The sequence below is a fragment of the Mesocricetus auratus genome, unplaced genomic scaffold (assembly GCF_017639785.1).
Source record: "Mesocricetus auratus isolate SY011 unplaced genomic scaffold, BCM_Maur_2.0 Super-Scaffold_4256, whole genome shotgun sequence".
Taxonomy (NCBI): domain Eukaryota; kingdom Metazoa; phylum Chordata; class Mammalia; order Rodentia; family Cricetidae; genus Mesocricetus; species Mesocricetus auratus.
In genome coordinates, this window is record NW_024429182.1 from 60,383,189 (window position 1) to 60,397,126 (window position 13,938).

A 13,938-nucleotide genomic window follows, 5' to 3' on the forward strand; every position below is an offset into this window, starting at 1 on the left:
ACAGGTTGAAGCTTGGTCTAGGTGCTTTGGGAGAGCATCACTGTGTACCTGAATGGCTTCTGACAGTACCTGCTATTAGGGCGTTTGTAATAACAGCACTGTCCCCTTTAGTGTTGTGGTCTCCCAGACGGGGGTGGGGGTGGGGTGGGGGGGGTGAGCCCTTAGCGCACACCAGCTGTCTCCATGTAAGGGAGGCAGAAGGGCAAGAGCAGGGAGCAGTAGGAGTAGAGAGAGGTTGGGAGAGCATGACCAGAGAAAGGCAGGTTGCTGGCTGAGGATGAAAGAGGAGCTGTGGCGGACTCAGTCCCTCTGGAAACTGAAAGCAAGGGAGAATTCTTCGCTGGAGTCTCAGGAAGGAAGATGTGCTGTCCTGGTCCTCACAGCTGTTGTCACAAACATTTATGTCTCACAGCGTGGTAAGTGGGAAGTCCGAGGTGAAGACATTGGCAGGTTTGTCATCTGTTGTGTCTTTCTGCCATGTCCTCACTTGGTGGACATGGCAGGGAGTCCTTTGGGGATTTCTTTATAAAGGCACCAAGGGATGAGGCACCCTTAGGACCTGATGCCTCTAAAGGGCCCCACTATTCAGTACCATTACCCTGGGGGGATGTTCAACATATGTGGCTGGTCAGACCCATGCTATCTTCCTGTTGGCACTTGGATTTTAGGTCAGCAAGGCCCACATGGGACTTCAGCCCTCAGAATCGCAACATAAGGAATGTGCACTCTGTTCAGCCATATTGTGGTCACTGGCTAGTGTTCGTAGGAAGTGAAGAAGCCCAGGGACTCAACAGAAGGTCTCCTCTTGGCAGTATCTCTGGGTACAGACACCCCACTAGAAGAGGTGGCAGAGTGTGCACCCACAGCAGAAAGCCATGCAGACGTGGAAAGAACCACACAGACTGGTATGGGTAGACCACACTGAAGGGGAGCGAGAGTCCAGGAGAAGCATGTGACGTAGGGGTCCTGGCTGAGGTTTGTGGATCTTGCAGAGCAGACTCTTGGTGTTGTGAAGTAAAACTGGGATGCTAAGGGGGCCTAGGGAAGGGATGTCTGACAGAGGAGAGGTAAGGGTGTGCACAGGATCCCACGCAGGCTCTGGACCAGTCCTGTCCCACCTCAGGACTTACTCTAATGCTCTATTGCTTGAGTGCCTTAAATGTTTTATGACATGTTTAAAAACGGCCAAGAAACCAATATGAATTGAAGAGTGGGGGACTCTGTTGGTTGTGCCCAGGGGAGGGAATCCCAGTGTTCCCAATGCCCCCAACATGATATGTCCTGTGAGCTGACCTGTAATGGAGGTTTGTTAAGTTCAGCAGTGCCTGAGTCGTAGGATTCTGTTGGGCAGAGCCAGGGAAGTTGGATAAGATGCTCTTATCCCTCCACCTGTTGTGGACTTTCCCCAAGACAGGAGGACATTGCCTGGGTTTCAGGATCCTAGCCATTCCTCGTTTTGGCCCCGAATATGAGATTCAGAGCTGGCCAATCCTGTTGTGTGAAGATTAGCCTGCCCAGGCTTTTTTGTGTTATCAGTTCATGGCTGATATTTTCATGGTTCCAGGTAGGACTTCCCAAGGCTAGCTGTGTTTGGGTTTGGGCAACTGAGTGGGCTCTGAGGTCAAAGTACAGTGGTCACTGGGGTCAGACTTGGGGGTGGGGTTACCTTGGGGGTGGAGACGTGTGGTTCTGGGGCAGATGCCTCTGCTGGTCCCTTCCTGTTCAAGTTCGCTGGCTATTGCAGGCAGGGCGTAAGTGACCAGTGAGAAATGAGGCTTTGGGACTGGGTGGAGCACCGATAGAGTCTGTGTGTATGTTGGGCGGGTGTGAATGTTGTGGGCGTGAAATCATCTGAATATGTGTGAAAATGTGAGTGTGCCTGTGCCAGTGTGGGTAAGATGAAAGTGTGAGTGTGTGGGTATAATTTGTGCTATGTGTGTGTAAGATTGTCTTGTGTTCTGGGCCCTGGGTTGTAATGGGTGTGAGTGTGAGGAGACAGTCTCGTGTTGCTCTGGTGTATGTGCAGACACTGATGCTCATGCATGCTCCCTACTCCTCCCACACTGCACTTTGCCCGTTGCCTTAGCAACTTTCTGAGCACTGGCAAGCCCCTGTCTTGTCAAAGGATGTAGGAGATGCATCCTGCTGAGTCTTAGATGCTTCCTTCGTGGTCAACCCTCCAGTAGGAGGAGATGGGGAGGGTATCGGAGTGGGAAATGGGACAGAACCTGTCAAAGCACAGGGAGATGAATCCAGATGTGGGTCCACATGGTCTTGTATATCTGAGGACTGTAGCCTGCTCCCTGGGGGTGGGGGCTCCTGACTTGGCTGGTACCCTGGGAATTGATAGGCTGCTGTCTTAGGTCAGGTGAGCCTGGCCACCCCCAGCCACTTCCTTCCTGCTGCCCATGATCGTGTTAATCCCAGTGCCTGATGGTGAGTGGTGAGGTGAGGGTCAGAAGGTGGCTAGCTGTTCCTTCAGTCCTCTGTCCTCTCTCTCTCTCTCTCTCTCTCTCTCTCTCTCTCTCTCTCTCTCTCTCTCTCTCTCTCCCTCCCTCCCTCCCTCCCTCCCTCCCTCCCTCCCTCCCTCTCTCTCTCTCTCTCTCTCTCTCTCTCTCTCTCTCTCTCTCCTTCTCTCTGTCTTTTTCCCTCCCTCTATCAAGCAGAACCTTTGGGTTCTTGTTGAGTGTCGGGTTTCTCAGACCCCAAGATAAGCTATGGCCCTTCCTTTTAAGTGGGGAAGCAGAGAAGGTGTGTTCTGAGCAAGGTGTCTGTACCGGCAGTGTGTGAAGGGGGCACAGTTCCACCATTCATCAATCTGTGTGAGTTGTCCTATGGTCAGGGTACTCTAGCAAGGAGGGGGCTGCAAAGGCTATGGGCTTCATGAAGAGGCTGCCTTGGGTGGTTCCACTCTGGCTGTGACCTGGCTCATCCCCAGGAGCCTCTCTGTTTTCTAAGGGTGGAGGTGGCTGGTTCCTCTGTGTCCTGGCAGCAGCCTCCAACTCTGGCGTCTCCTGGTTCAGTCCTGTGGATCATTGAGGAGGAGATGACTGTCGCTATGTCCTGAAGAGATCTCAGGCAGTGAGTCCTGACCTTGGGCCAATGTGGAGGGACTGCTTTTAGCAAGTTGATATTTTCTTGCCATTTATTGTTAACATTTTTAGAATAAAATGCTTTTGTGATAAAATGGCCTGTTCTCACCCCTAGTCTGTGTGGGATGGAATTCAAGTATGTTGTGATAAGTGTTTTCTGTCCCTGCCCTTGATTCTGGGGTCCATAGCAGGCTCTGAGATGTGTGCCCATGGGCCCCAGCCTGTGTAGGCAGAGCCAGAGATGCAAACATCAGGGGGCAGTGAGTGACTCCTTTTGAGAGTCTGTGTGTACTGTGTGGACAGGGGCTGGCATCTGGGACTCCAGATCCACGGGGCCTGTCTCAGGGCCCCAAACTCTTTCTCTTGGTAGAGAAAGGTTTGAACCTGTCCTTTACAAACCAGGGTGTGAGTTTGGGGCAGTGCCATTCCTGCTATTGGCAGGCCAAGTAGAAAGAGCATAGAAGTGTCCCTTGTCCTCAGTGCACAGCCCACAAGGCAGGGCACCAGTTGCTCCCCCTGTGCCCTTCATTCCAGGAAAGAGGAGGCTGTGGGGAAGGTGCTGTTGACAGTCTGGGAAGTGCTAATGTGTGTGAGAGGAAGATGTGAGTTCACGCCTGCGTGGTTGCGAAGCCCTGGTGCACTAGGCAGAAGCTGGCACCCCTGTGGCAGTTCTCACTCCCCCACCACTGTGCAGTGAGTGTCTGCATGTGGTGGTGGTGGGCACAAGACTTTGCAAAACCCGCTGCTGGGTCTTGCTTCCTACCGCAGTCCTGAGGTCTGCATAGCTGGCCCTCCATTCTCATCCCTGGGAGGAACAGGGGAGCCTAAGTGCTGGTGGCAACTTCCCCCTGCAGGACAGTCGCTGTCCCAGGTCCTGACTGATGTCAGAAGCAGCAGAGCTAAGCACAGGACGGGGCCTCCCTGAGTTCTGTGGCCCCTGCTATGCTTGCCCTTTACCCTGCAGAGTGATCAGTCATGGGACCTCAGCCTCTTCTGTATCACACATTGCCCAGTAGATGTGGCTCCCCTACATGTGAGGAGGTTAGACGTGCTGAGCCCAAGCTCAGGCCTGCGACTGGGGTCCAGAATCTATTGCCTCTGTCTGCCAGGTTATTGCCTCTGTCTTCCTGGGGTGGGGGTGGGGCTGGTGGCCTGGAGCTGTAGCAGAAGTCCAGATCCTGCAATGGCCAGTGGAAGGGCATCCCAGGTTCCTCTCGGGCCAGCCTGTCTGTTCCATACATTGGTGCGTTCGTGTGAGGCTAACCCATTCCTGGTCCCACTTCTGGAGAGATGCCTGCTGTTCTAGGCCCTTGGCTGGACTCTTGCTGTATGAAGCCACTGCTGTACCCACCCCAGTGTGCAGGAAGCGCTTACACTCCAAACCTGGAGTTCCTGTCTGCTGGGGAGAGGGGCTCCTGCGCTACAAAAAGGGTCAGGATGTCTCACGGTGGAGGGAGCACCAGAGAGCCTGAGCAGAGTCAAGGTGTGGATAGCCCTAGCAGTGAGGTCTACAGAGTATGTGTGCCTGGGATCAACTTTGGGGAGGGGCGGGATCTGGGGCAGTAGGTGAGTTCACAGGCTTCTTGTCTATAATTCTGGGATCCTGGGAGACAGCTGAACCCCAAATCCTTATGGTCTCTGGGAGGGAAGCCTGAATAAGAACCCTACTCTATCCTGCCTTCCCAGTTTAGAGATCTGAAGGATGGAGGCTCCAGGCAGGTTTGGCCCTCCAACTCCCCAAACACCTGAGCCCAGGAGCTGATGGAGGCCCAAGTCCAGTGATGACTGAAGCCAACTGTGGTACCACAGCAGGGGTGCTGTAGGCCCTTGTCTAATGGAGGAACTAATGGACCTGTCCCTGGTGGTCCTAAGGGTGTTGAGCACCTGAGGGGTTAGCAAAAGTCAGACTTTGGACAATAATACTCCCTTGGGCAATCTTAGGGGAAGCACTGCTGCCCACAACTATGGGAGAACCCCATGTTCCGACCATTGTGGGGTAGGCTCTCTGCCCATCCAGGCAGCTTCCCCACAGGCCCCAGGAGCTGAGCTGTGGCTGGCCAGAGCCATTGTATTGATCTGGCTGCTGCCCTAATCATTAATTTATGAAAGTTTCCAGTGCAGTCTGGGGATGTCAGAATGGAACACAGGAACAGGATTCCAGAATGGCTCAGGTGGCAGGGTCAGGGTTGGTACAGCAGTCTGGGAAGCCATTACCAACTGGCGGGAGCATTTACTGTAAACAAAAGGTGGGGGATGGGCCAAGTCACTGCCCTCATGGAGACTAGTGGTGGGGCACATGTCCCTGGCTGTGAGAAGCCAGAATTGTTCTAGGATCCAGGGTCCCTTGGGACCTCAGCTTTATCTCAGCTACTTCTAAATCCTGTGTCTGCTGCAGGGAAACACAGGAAGACACCTTTGTTCCAGCCTGGGGGCTAGAGCCAGACTAGTAGAAGATACAATCCAATCGCAGAGCTCCAAGGGGTGCCAGACCTCAGCCAGCTTCTGAGAGAAGGCTTGAAAGTGAGCAAGCAGATGGCCAGGCGAGGAGAGTTTCAGAAGCAGCTCCCAGTTGGGGACACAGGGCCTGGCTGCTTCCCTAGGTGGCCTGGCTGGCTGGGGTGGCTGCTGAGAACAGCATGCCTGGCAGTACAGGCCGTAGCATGGGTCCCAGGCTCATGGCCCTACAGGGCTGGATACCTGCTCTGCCTGAGGCCAGCCAGGGTGGGGGAAGGTGGGGAAGGTGGCTGACAGTCTTTTGTTCTTTTTTTTTTTTTTTTTTTTTTTTTTTTGGTTTTTCGAGACAGGGTTTCTCTGTGGCTTTGGAGGCTGTCCTGGAACTCCCAGGCTGGTCTCGAACTCACAGAGATCCGCCTGCCTCTGCCTCCTGAGTGCTGGGAGGCTGACAGTCTTTTGAACAGCAGTAAGTACACTCACTGTTGCCTGCACCTTTGATACTTGGAGTTCAGCATCAGAGCCACAGCAGACATCCACTTCCGGACTCCTTGCTTCTGAACTTTTGCCTCCGGGCCAGAGACATCTTCAGACTGAGGAAAGAGGCAATCTTTTTCAGCCCTTCTAATACCTAATTTCCTCTGCCCCACTCAGCTTCCTGGTGTAGGAAAGGGCAGCCATCACAGTCTTGAGCAGCTCTGAGGGCCACGCCTGGGTCCTCTCTGTACCATGTAGGTGACCTATTGCAGGATGCAGTTGGGCTGCCTGACTTGTCACTGGTTCCTACCTAGGCCTGTACCCCAGGTACCCCATGATCTTAGGCCACACATTTCACAGAGTCACAGGACTATGCCTAACCAGGTCTTTAGTCATTTAGGGTGAGAGATTTTCCTCATGAGAGTTTTCTGGGTCATGGGCTATATGGCAAATTCGACTTATGACCAGCAGGCTTTTATAATCACTTCAGACAGTTTCCACCTTCATGTGCACGTGTCCTGTGGGTGAGGGAGGGGCTGGCTCTGTAGGAGGGTTGCCTTCAGGAGGCTCTCATAGGTGACCAGGAGAGGCGGTCTGCATGATGGTTCCCAACCTCAGCTCCATTGGAGGATGTGGGTAGCGCCCCTCATCCCTGGCTTCTCTCTGTCTAGTACTTAACTTCCTGGGTCTGTCCTGGATTTGGATAGGACTCTCTGGAGATGTCTCTGGGTTGTGGAGAGCATAGCTGCCCCTCCAGGCCTGCGGGGGAGGCCTTCAGGCTGTGCATTCATTGTGTCACCGGTAACAATAGCATGACTCATGGTGCAGCCTCGGGTCTATTTTTACTTTCCTAGGGACCATCTTCCCTCTGCCTTCCTCACAGGGGCATGCTTTTGTCTGTTTCAACTTAGCACTTCCCGTTGCTTTACCGTTAGGAAGCACTTCTTCCATGCCCGCCATAATCTAGGTGCTGGACCCAGCGTCAGAGCTGAGGTGCCTTATGGGGCAGGGGAGGAGTCCTGGCCCCGTCACTTGCAGGCAGGGCGTTTGTTTGGTTTTAGAAGCATGTTCAAATAAGACCTGTAGGTTTTTCGTAGGATTTTGTGCTGATTGCATAAGAATCTATGTTTTTGGCTTTCTCTTGACTTTTTGGCTGACACATGCTCTTGATATTGTCATTAGAATGATTGTTCCCTCTGCCCCTTCCATCTACCCTTCATTTGCTTGCCATTGGAGGACCAATGGGCAACACTCCGTGAGTGATCCAAAAGTGCCAAGGACTCTTGTGTGTAAAAACACCTGCTCAGGCCGCTTAGTCACAGCAGCCAGCAGTCACAGGGAAACCAGAGAGACGACAGTGCTGACCATCTTTCCTGTGGTGTGTGTTTCTCACCCAGGGAAGCCTCAGTATTGAATGGGTCACTCAGAATCACAGTCAGATGCCACACAGGGAGAACATGTGTCTGGAAGTTCACTGGGCTGCTGGTTGGGACACTGAGACACCCTGTCTCTTCCTGCTGCATTTGGTTTAGTGGTTGTGACCCCAGCCAATGACTTGAACAGCGCTCTGTGTGGCTCTTTGATACCTCACATGGTACCTCTGGTCTTTGAAAAGGGGCCACAGAGCTACAGGTACAAGAAAGGTGACCTGCCCCCATATAGCAATGACTGCTTCCAGCCACTCTCTGCAAAATGAAAGCTTTCCTTGAAGAATAAATATTTTAAAAACCCTTGATTTTGAAATATGTATCTGCTCTGGGGAGAGTCTAAGCCTATGCTCCTCAGTGTGTTGTGTGAGGGAAGAGCATCAGGGGGCCTGGAACTCTGAGCTGGGCCATTTCCTTGCATACAAGACAGGCTGTCTCCTCTTCAAATCCCCACTTTGATTCAAGCAGGAAATAAGGACCTGTTGGAAGGACCTGTAGGGAACTGAACCAGTGTTTTCTTCTACCTGCTCAATTTATGAGGTGTTTAACTCTGGGGGAGATCTCACCTCGCCATTACACTGCAAATACCACTGGAGTTGTACAAACTGTCTTGGTCAGCCCTCACCTGGGTTCTTTTTCTGCTCAGGGTCAGCTTCAAAAGCGTCCCTGTGGTGACCTTATAGAAACAGGCAGGCAGCACCCCGTTGTCTAGAGTGTTTTCTTCCATACCAGAGTTTCCTTTGTGTCTCCCAATGAGGAAAAGCCTGAAAAGAGACCCCAGGGCTTTAGACTTTTCTTCCAGGTGCTGGGGGGGGGGGTTAGTCAGACCCCTGGCTGCTATGGAAACCTAAAAAGAGGGAGAGGAGCCTGTATCTGGAAATGGGCAGCAGGGCTGGGTTCCGAATGTCTCTGGAGGTGAGGCTAAACTAAGTTTACTCGTAAAGTGATGGCAAGTGGAGCTGGCCTGGTCACTTACAAGGACAAAGCGTTGTTTTTGGTTTTTTTGACTTTGATAACTTTAATTTTTTAAAAAATTTATTATTATTATTATTATTTATTACATGTTTTAAAATTAGAAACAAGCTTGCTTCACATGTCAATCCCAGCTCCTTCTCCCTCCCCTCCTCCCACATCACCCTGTTCCCCCCCCCCAGCTTTCCACCCTATCCCCACTCCCTTCCCCATAGGGGATATCCAAAGTCTTATTTTGTTCAGGGCAGGGCCTAGGCGCTCTCCCAAGAGTCCAGGCTGAGAGAGCATCCCAGTTGAGAGAGTTGTCAAACTCATTACAGGGGAAGGGCATTTAAGGTAGTCTCTCCACTATTGCTTTGTTTGCCAGTTGGTGTCATCCTTGTAGATCGCTAGAGATTTCACTGGTGCCAGATCTCTCCTCAAACCTATAATGACCCCCTCTATTATGATATTTCTCATCCTGTTCTCCCCAATTTTTCCCCAGCTTAACCTTCTTGCTCCCCCCTGACCTCCTCTCTCCTTCTCTTCTCCCCCTCTCTTTTTCCCAGCTCCCATTTCCCTGTTCCCAAACTTCTCAGGAGAGCTTGCCTCATTCCCCTTCTCTGAGGTACCACACATATCTCTCTTAGGTTCTTTCCTGTCTCCCAGACTCTCTGGCCATGGGATTGTAGGCTGGCATTCCCCTGATCCATGTCTAAAATCCATATATGAGTGAGTACATACCGTGTTAGTCTTTTTGTGACTGGGTTACCTCACTCAGGATGGTTTCTTCTAGTGCCATTCATTTTCCTGCAAATTTCAAGATTCCATTGTTTTTTTCTGCTGAGTAATACTCCATTGTGTAAATGTACCACATTTTCTCTATCCATTCTTCTGTTGAGGGGCATCTAGGTTGCTTCCAGGTTCTGGCTATTACAAATAATTCTGCTATGAACATAGTGAAACAGACATCCTTGTTGTATGAATGGGCATCTTTTGGATATATGCCTAAGAGTGGAATTGCTGGGTCTTGTGGTAAACTGATTCTCATTTTTCTGAGGAATCTCCATACTGATTTCCAAAGTGGGTGTACGAGTTGGCACTCCCACCGGCAGTGGAGGTGTGTTCCCCTATCTCCACATCCTCTCTAAATTGTCTTTGGTGTTTTTGATTTTAGCCATTCTGACAGGAGTGAGATGGTATCTCAGAGTTGTTTTGGCTTGCATTTCCTTAATGGCTAAGGATGTTGAGCACCTTCTCAAGTGTCTCTCAGCCATTTTATACTCCTCTATTGAGAATTCTCTATTGTTCTGTACCCCTCTTTTTAATTGGATCATTTGGTGTTTTGGAGACATGCTTTTTGATTTCTTTGTAAATTTTGGAGATCAGCCCTCTTTCAGATATGGGTTAGTGAATATCTTTTCCCATTCTGTGGACTGCCTTTTTGTCTTGTTGACTGTGTCCTTTGCCTTACAGAAGCTTCTTAGTTTCAGGAGGTCCCATTGGTTAATTGTAGATCTCAATGTCTGTGCTCCTGGTGTTATGTTCAGGAAGTAATCTCCTGTATCAATTCAGTCAAGAGTACCTCCCACTTTCTCTTCTAAGAGGTTCAGTGTGGCTGGATTTATGTTGAGGTCTTTGATCCATTTGGACTTAAGTTTTGTGCATGTCGATAGAAGCTAAAATTATACAATGGAAAAAATAAAGCATCTTCAACAAATTGTGCTGGCATAGTTGGATTGACTTAATGAACTCAGTACTCTTGTCTTGGCAGGGTTTTTCCCTGTCTAGGCCATGTTGACTTCCACCACTGGCATGGCAGCCACATCTCTGTGTATTTTTATGAATTGGTTATGGAATGAATGTGCCTATGAGGTTTGTGTACTGAAACCTGAAGCCACCTGGCACCTGCTTCTTCTTAATGCTGCAGTCAGTGTAGTAACGTGCTTGCCTGTCTCCCTCACCCACTGCAGGGGCTGGCAGGCGAGGTCGTTGTGTGCCCGAAGCATAGGAGGAAACCAAGGATCCAAGGAGCTGGGCACACTGTGGGCAGCAGCTTCGGAACTATCTGGCCCATTGCAGGAAGCTAAGGGCTGCTGGGAAGCCACAGACAAGCCAGTGTCCAAGCCACAACTCTCACTGTGCACGCCTTGGCTCTGCCCCTCAGTGGATCCTGCCAGCTCTTCTCTAGGAGCCTGGAGTCTTTGCTGTTGTTTGTTTGTTTGTTTTTGAGATGGGGTCTCACTATGTGTCGTGGCTGGCCTGAACTCATTTAGATCAGGCTGGCCTTGAACTCACAGAGATCCACCTGCTTCTGCCTCCTATGTGCCATTATACCGGACCGTCCTAGGAGGCTTCATCCCCACAAACCTGGATGGTGCCTTCAGCTGTGCAGGTGTCTGAGCATGGAGCAGGGCAGCTGCTAGGAGATTCTCACGTGTATTTAATGTATTTTAGTCCTCATCCTTTTTCTCCAGTAAAGGCTAAACTCAGAAAAGTATGCCCAGGCTCTGCAAAGGCTAGTTGTCTTGGCTGAGTTCCTGTGTGAACTCACAGTTGTTGGGCTGACACTTGATGCCCTGCATTGTGCTGGCTACTGAGGAGGTGCCAGGGACATAACAGTGAGCTTCCCATGGGCAAGGGAAGGCTAACTGTTTCTCAAGTGATGTTGGGCTGAACTCTGGGCACCAATGAGGCTAGGGCTACGGAGACTTCTTGCTGCCATTCTGGAGGTGGGCATGGAGGTCACATTTCTCTTCAACTGTTGGGAGTGGGTGAGGCTGCCTAACTATGGGTGTCCGAGTGTGTTAGGTCTGTTGTGCAGCTGTAGGAGGCCGGGGACCTCTAGGTAGCAGCAGACGTATCTGAGTTCTGATTGGGCAGGCAGAGGGACTCTGACCCAAAGCTTGCTAGCAGAGCCTATCTCTAGAAGTTGTACTATGGCTGGCCCAGGCTTGTTCCCCTCCCTGATATTCTGTTCTCCTCCATCAAGATGCAGACCTTATTTTAGACCCCAAGGTCAGTGCCTAGCCTCCACTTCCAGCCTGCTGCCCTGGCACCTGATGCCAGACCCCTTCCCTAACCCCTGATCATTTAATTTTGGAACTTTATGTAACACCTCATCATTAGTCATTACTAGTGTGTTTGTCGTGGATGAGCATGAAATGTGAGGTATAGAAAGATTCTGGTGGTGGCTGCAGCATGTGGCACCGTCACCTCGCTTCCTAGCTCTGAGCAGAGCCATGTCTGTGGGACAGGCTAGAGCTTAAGAGAAGAGCAAGGTACATATGGACCTCTGCTGGATGGCGTCTACATATTCCCACCTTACCTACCATGTACTCTCTCACCTTATTCTTTTAGCTTTGTCCTCACCATGTGGATGGGCTTGGACAACCAGGCTTCCTGTCCTAGCTGGTAGACGCAGTGACTTATGTTAAGCATCAACCATGATTTACTATTGTTCATAGGAAGGGCTGTGGGGCTGGCCACCACCCACCCTGCTATGATTGCTGCCTCTTTGCAGTATGCTGTTTTCTCAAAAAACCAAAGCTATAAAGTGCTGGGTGGCTGAGGAATGAGGTGCAGATGAGTTTTGGTGATGAGAGCAACACAGATCATAGCCAGAGGCGGAGAGGTGGCCACGAGCCAGGCAACCCTGGGGTCAGTAGATCCTGTCCTGGAATGATGCATTGTCTGGTGTTGCACAGGCTTGGACGAGATGGCTGTGTATTGTCATCTGTACAAAGTGGACCCATCCCCCCAGGCCTTCCCGACTGTGTTGCCAGCCCAGTTGCTTGGCACCTTGCCCACTTCATCTTACCCCTCAACCAACCCAGTTTCCACTTAGGCATGTATTAATCAGATCCCCACTCTGGGGCAGCAGCAGAGCACCTGTCTTATACCCGTAAGTTAGAAGTGGGAGTCCCATTTAGCACCAAATCTCCGGGGGGAAATGGTTATGGAATGAATAAGTAATGTACTACCGGCCACAGGCAGTCCGGGTTCTCCCCAGGGTAAGTGTCCATGCAGCTAGGCCCAAGGCTCCAAGTGGTGTAGGGGACCTAGGCTGCTGGCCTGCAGGGGCCTGTCCCAGTGGTGCTGGATAGAAATCTAGACTGCATGAGCCTATCCCACAGGCCTTACCTGAGAAAAGGCCAGTAAAAGGCTGACACATGCTGACCCTGTGGGAAAGCTTCAGTCAGGACACAGCAGGAAGTCTGGGAATCAGAGCCTCCACTGACAAAGATTTGGTGCACAGGCAGGAATTGCCCAGGGCTATGGCAGCATAGAGGCTTGCTTCATCAGTAGGGCACTGGTGATCCCTGGAAAGGACAACCAGGCTGTACTGTATGTTATCCCATGCTGCTCCCCATTGTCAATCAAGAGACCATTGCAATCCCAGGCTTGTCCAGTGATCTCCACCAGGGCAAATGCTCCCTGCTGTTGCTGGAGAACCCCAGCACTGGGGCTGGTGGTCCGAGAGCTGAGGGGCCTGGGCTTCCTGTTGCACATCTTTCATGGGGTGTGATATCGGTGGAGTTGCTGGGTGCAGGTTTGCAGCAGAGGAAGTCTGCGAGACTGCTTTGGCTCATTAACCCCAGTGCTGCCTGTGATCATAGACGTGCTCCACCCCATAGCAATCCAGCAGGGAGGGTCTGGAGATCACTCAGAGACATGATCAGCCCTCCTGAGGGGTTAAGTGGAGGTATCTCTGGTAGACTGCAGGATTGCCAAGCAGGGCAGGCTTCTCGAGGGTGGGGCTTGTGCCTGGTACAGGGCCTTTCCATCACCTTACCTGGTGTCTCTCTGCTTCATTCTACAGTGAACTTCGACCACTTCCAGATTCTGCGAGCAATTGGGAAGGGCAGCTTTGGCAAGGTAAGGAAGAGTTTGTGGGTGGGCCAAGGAAGGGTGGGGACATATGGGACCACATTGCCACACAGACTTGCTCCATTTCTGCTCAGAGAAGCTAGTCCCGCCACTGGGGCCAAAGGCTCAGGACCGTCAGGGAAGAAGTGGGGCCTGGGCCTTTCTGGGGTTGTCAGTGCAGACTTCCACCACCTCTCAGGCAGGGTCTCTGGTCTCTCGGCTCAGCTGAGAACAGAGTGGCCTGGTTTGGCTCTGCAGAACCTTTGTCACCCTGTAAAGTTCTGCGTTCCAACACCCACCCACTCAGTACTGCAAACGTCTTGCAGTCTGAGTGATTTCCTCAATGAGGGGTGCACTGTGACTTAGAAGTGCAGCATCTCAGAAGGGCTGCCTCGTGCAGCCAGCTCGCCAAGCTTTTGTGACATCCGATGGACCTGCCGACCAAAACAGCAGCTCAGGCCGCACTGGAGTTCAGAGGCCAGGCTGTACCTATGTCTGTTTCTTAGGTGCAAGGTGACAGACCCCAGTGTGGTGGCCCGCCTGCTTTCTCTCAGACCAACCCGGAAGCTCTTGTCCCTCAAGCAGGCAGTCTGCTGAGCCTGTCTCCATTTGCCTTGTTCTCTCTTGGCCAGATCTAACTTCCTGATTGCTGCCTTGTGATAGCTACAGAT

General features: G+C 51.6%; 1 protein-coding gene across 1 annotated transcript in view; it reads left to right on the forward strand.

Moving 5' to 3' along the window:
- Stk32c (serine/threonine kinase 32C) overlaps positions 1-13,938 on the forward strand; it is a 77,017-nt gene that overhangs the window by 29,922 nt on the left and 33,157 nt on the right. The window contains exon 2 of the mRNA XM_005064260.4: positions 13,221-13,276. Coding sequence (XP_005064317.1) covers positions 13,221-13,276 — 56 coding nt within the window. The remainder of the gene's footprint in view (positions 1-13,220; positions 13,277-13,938) is intronic.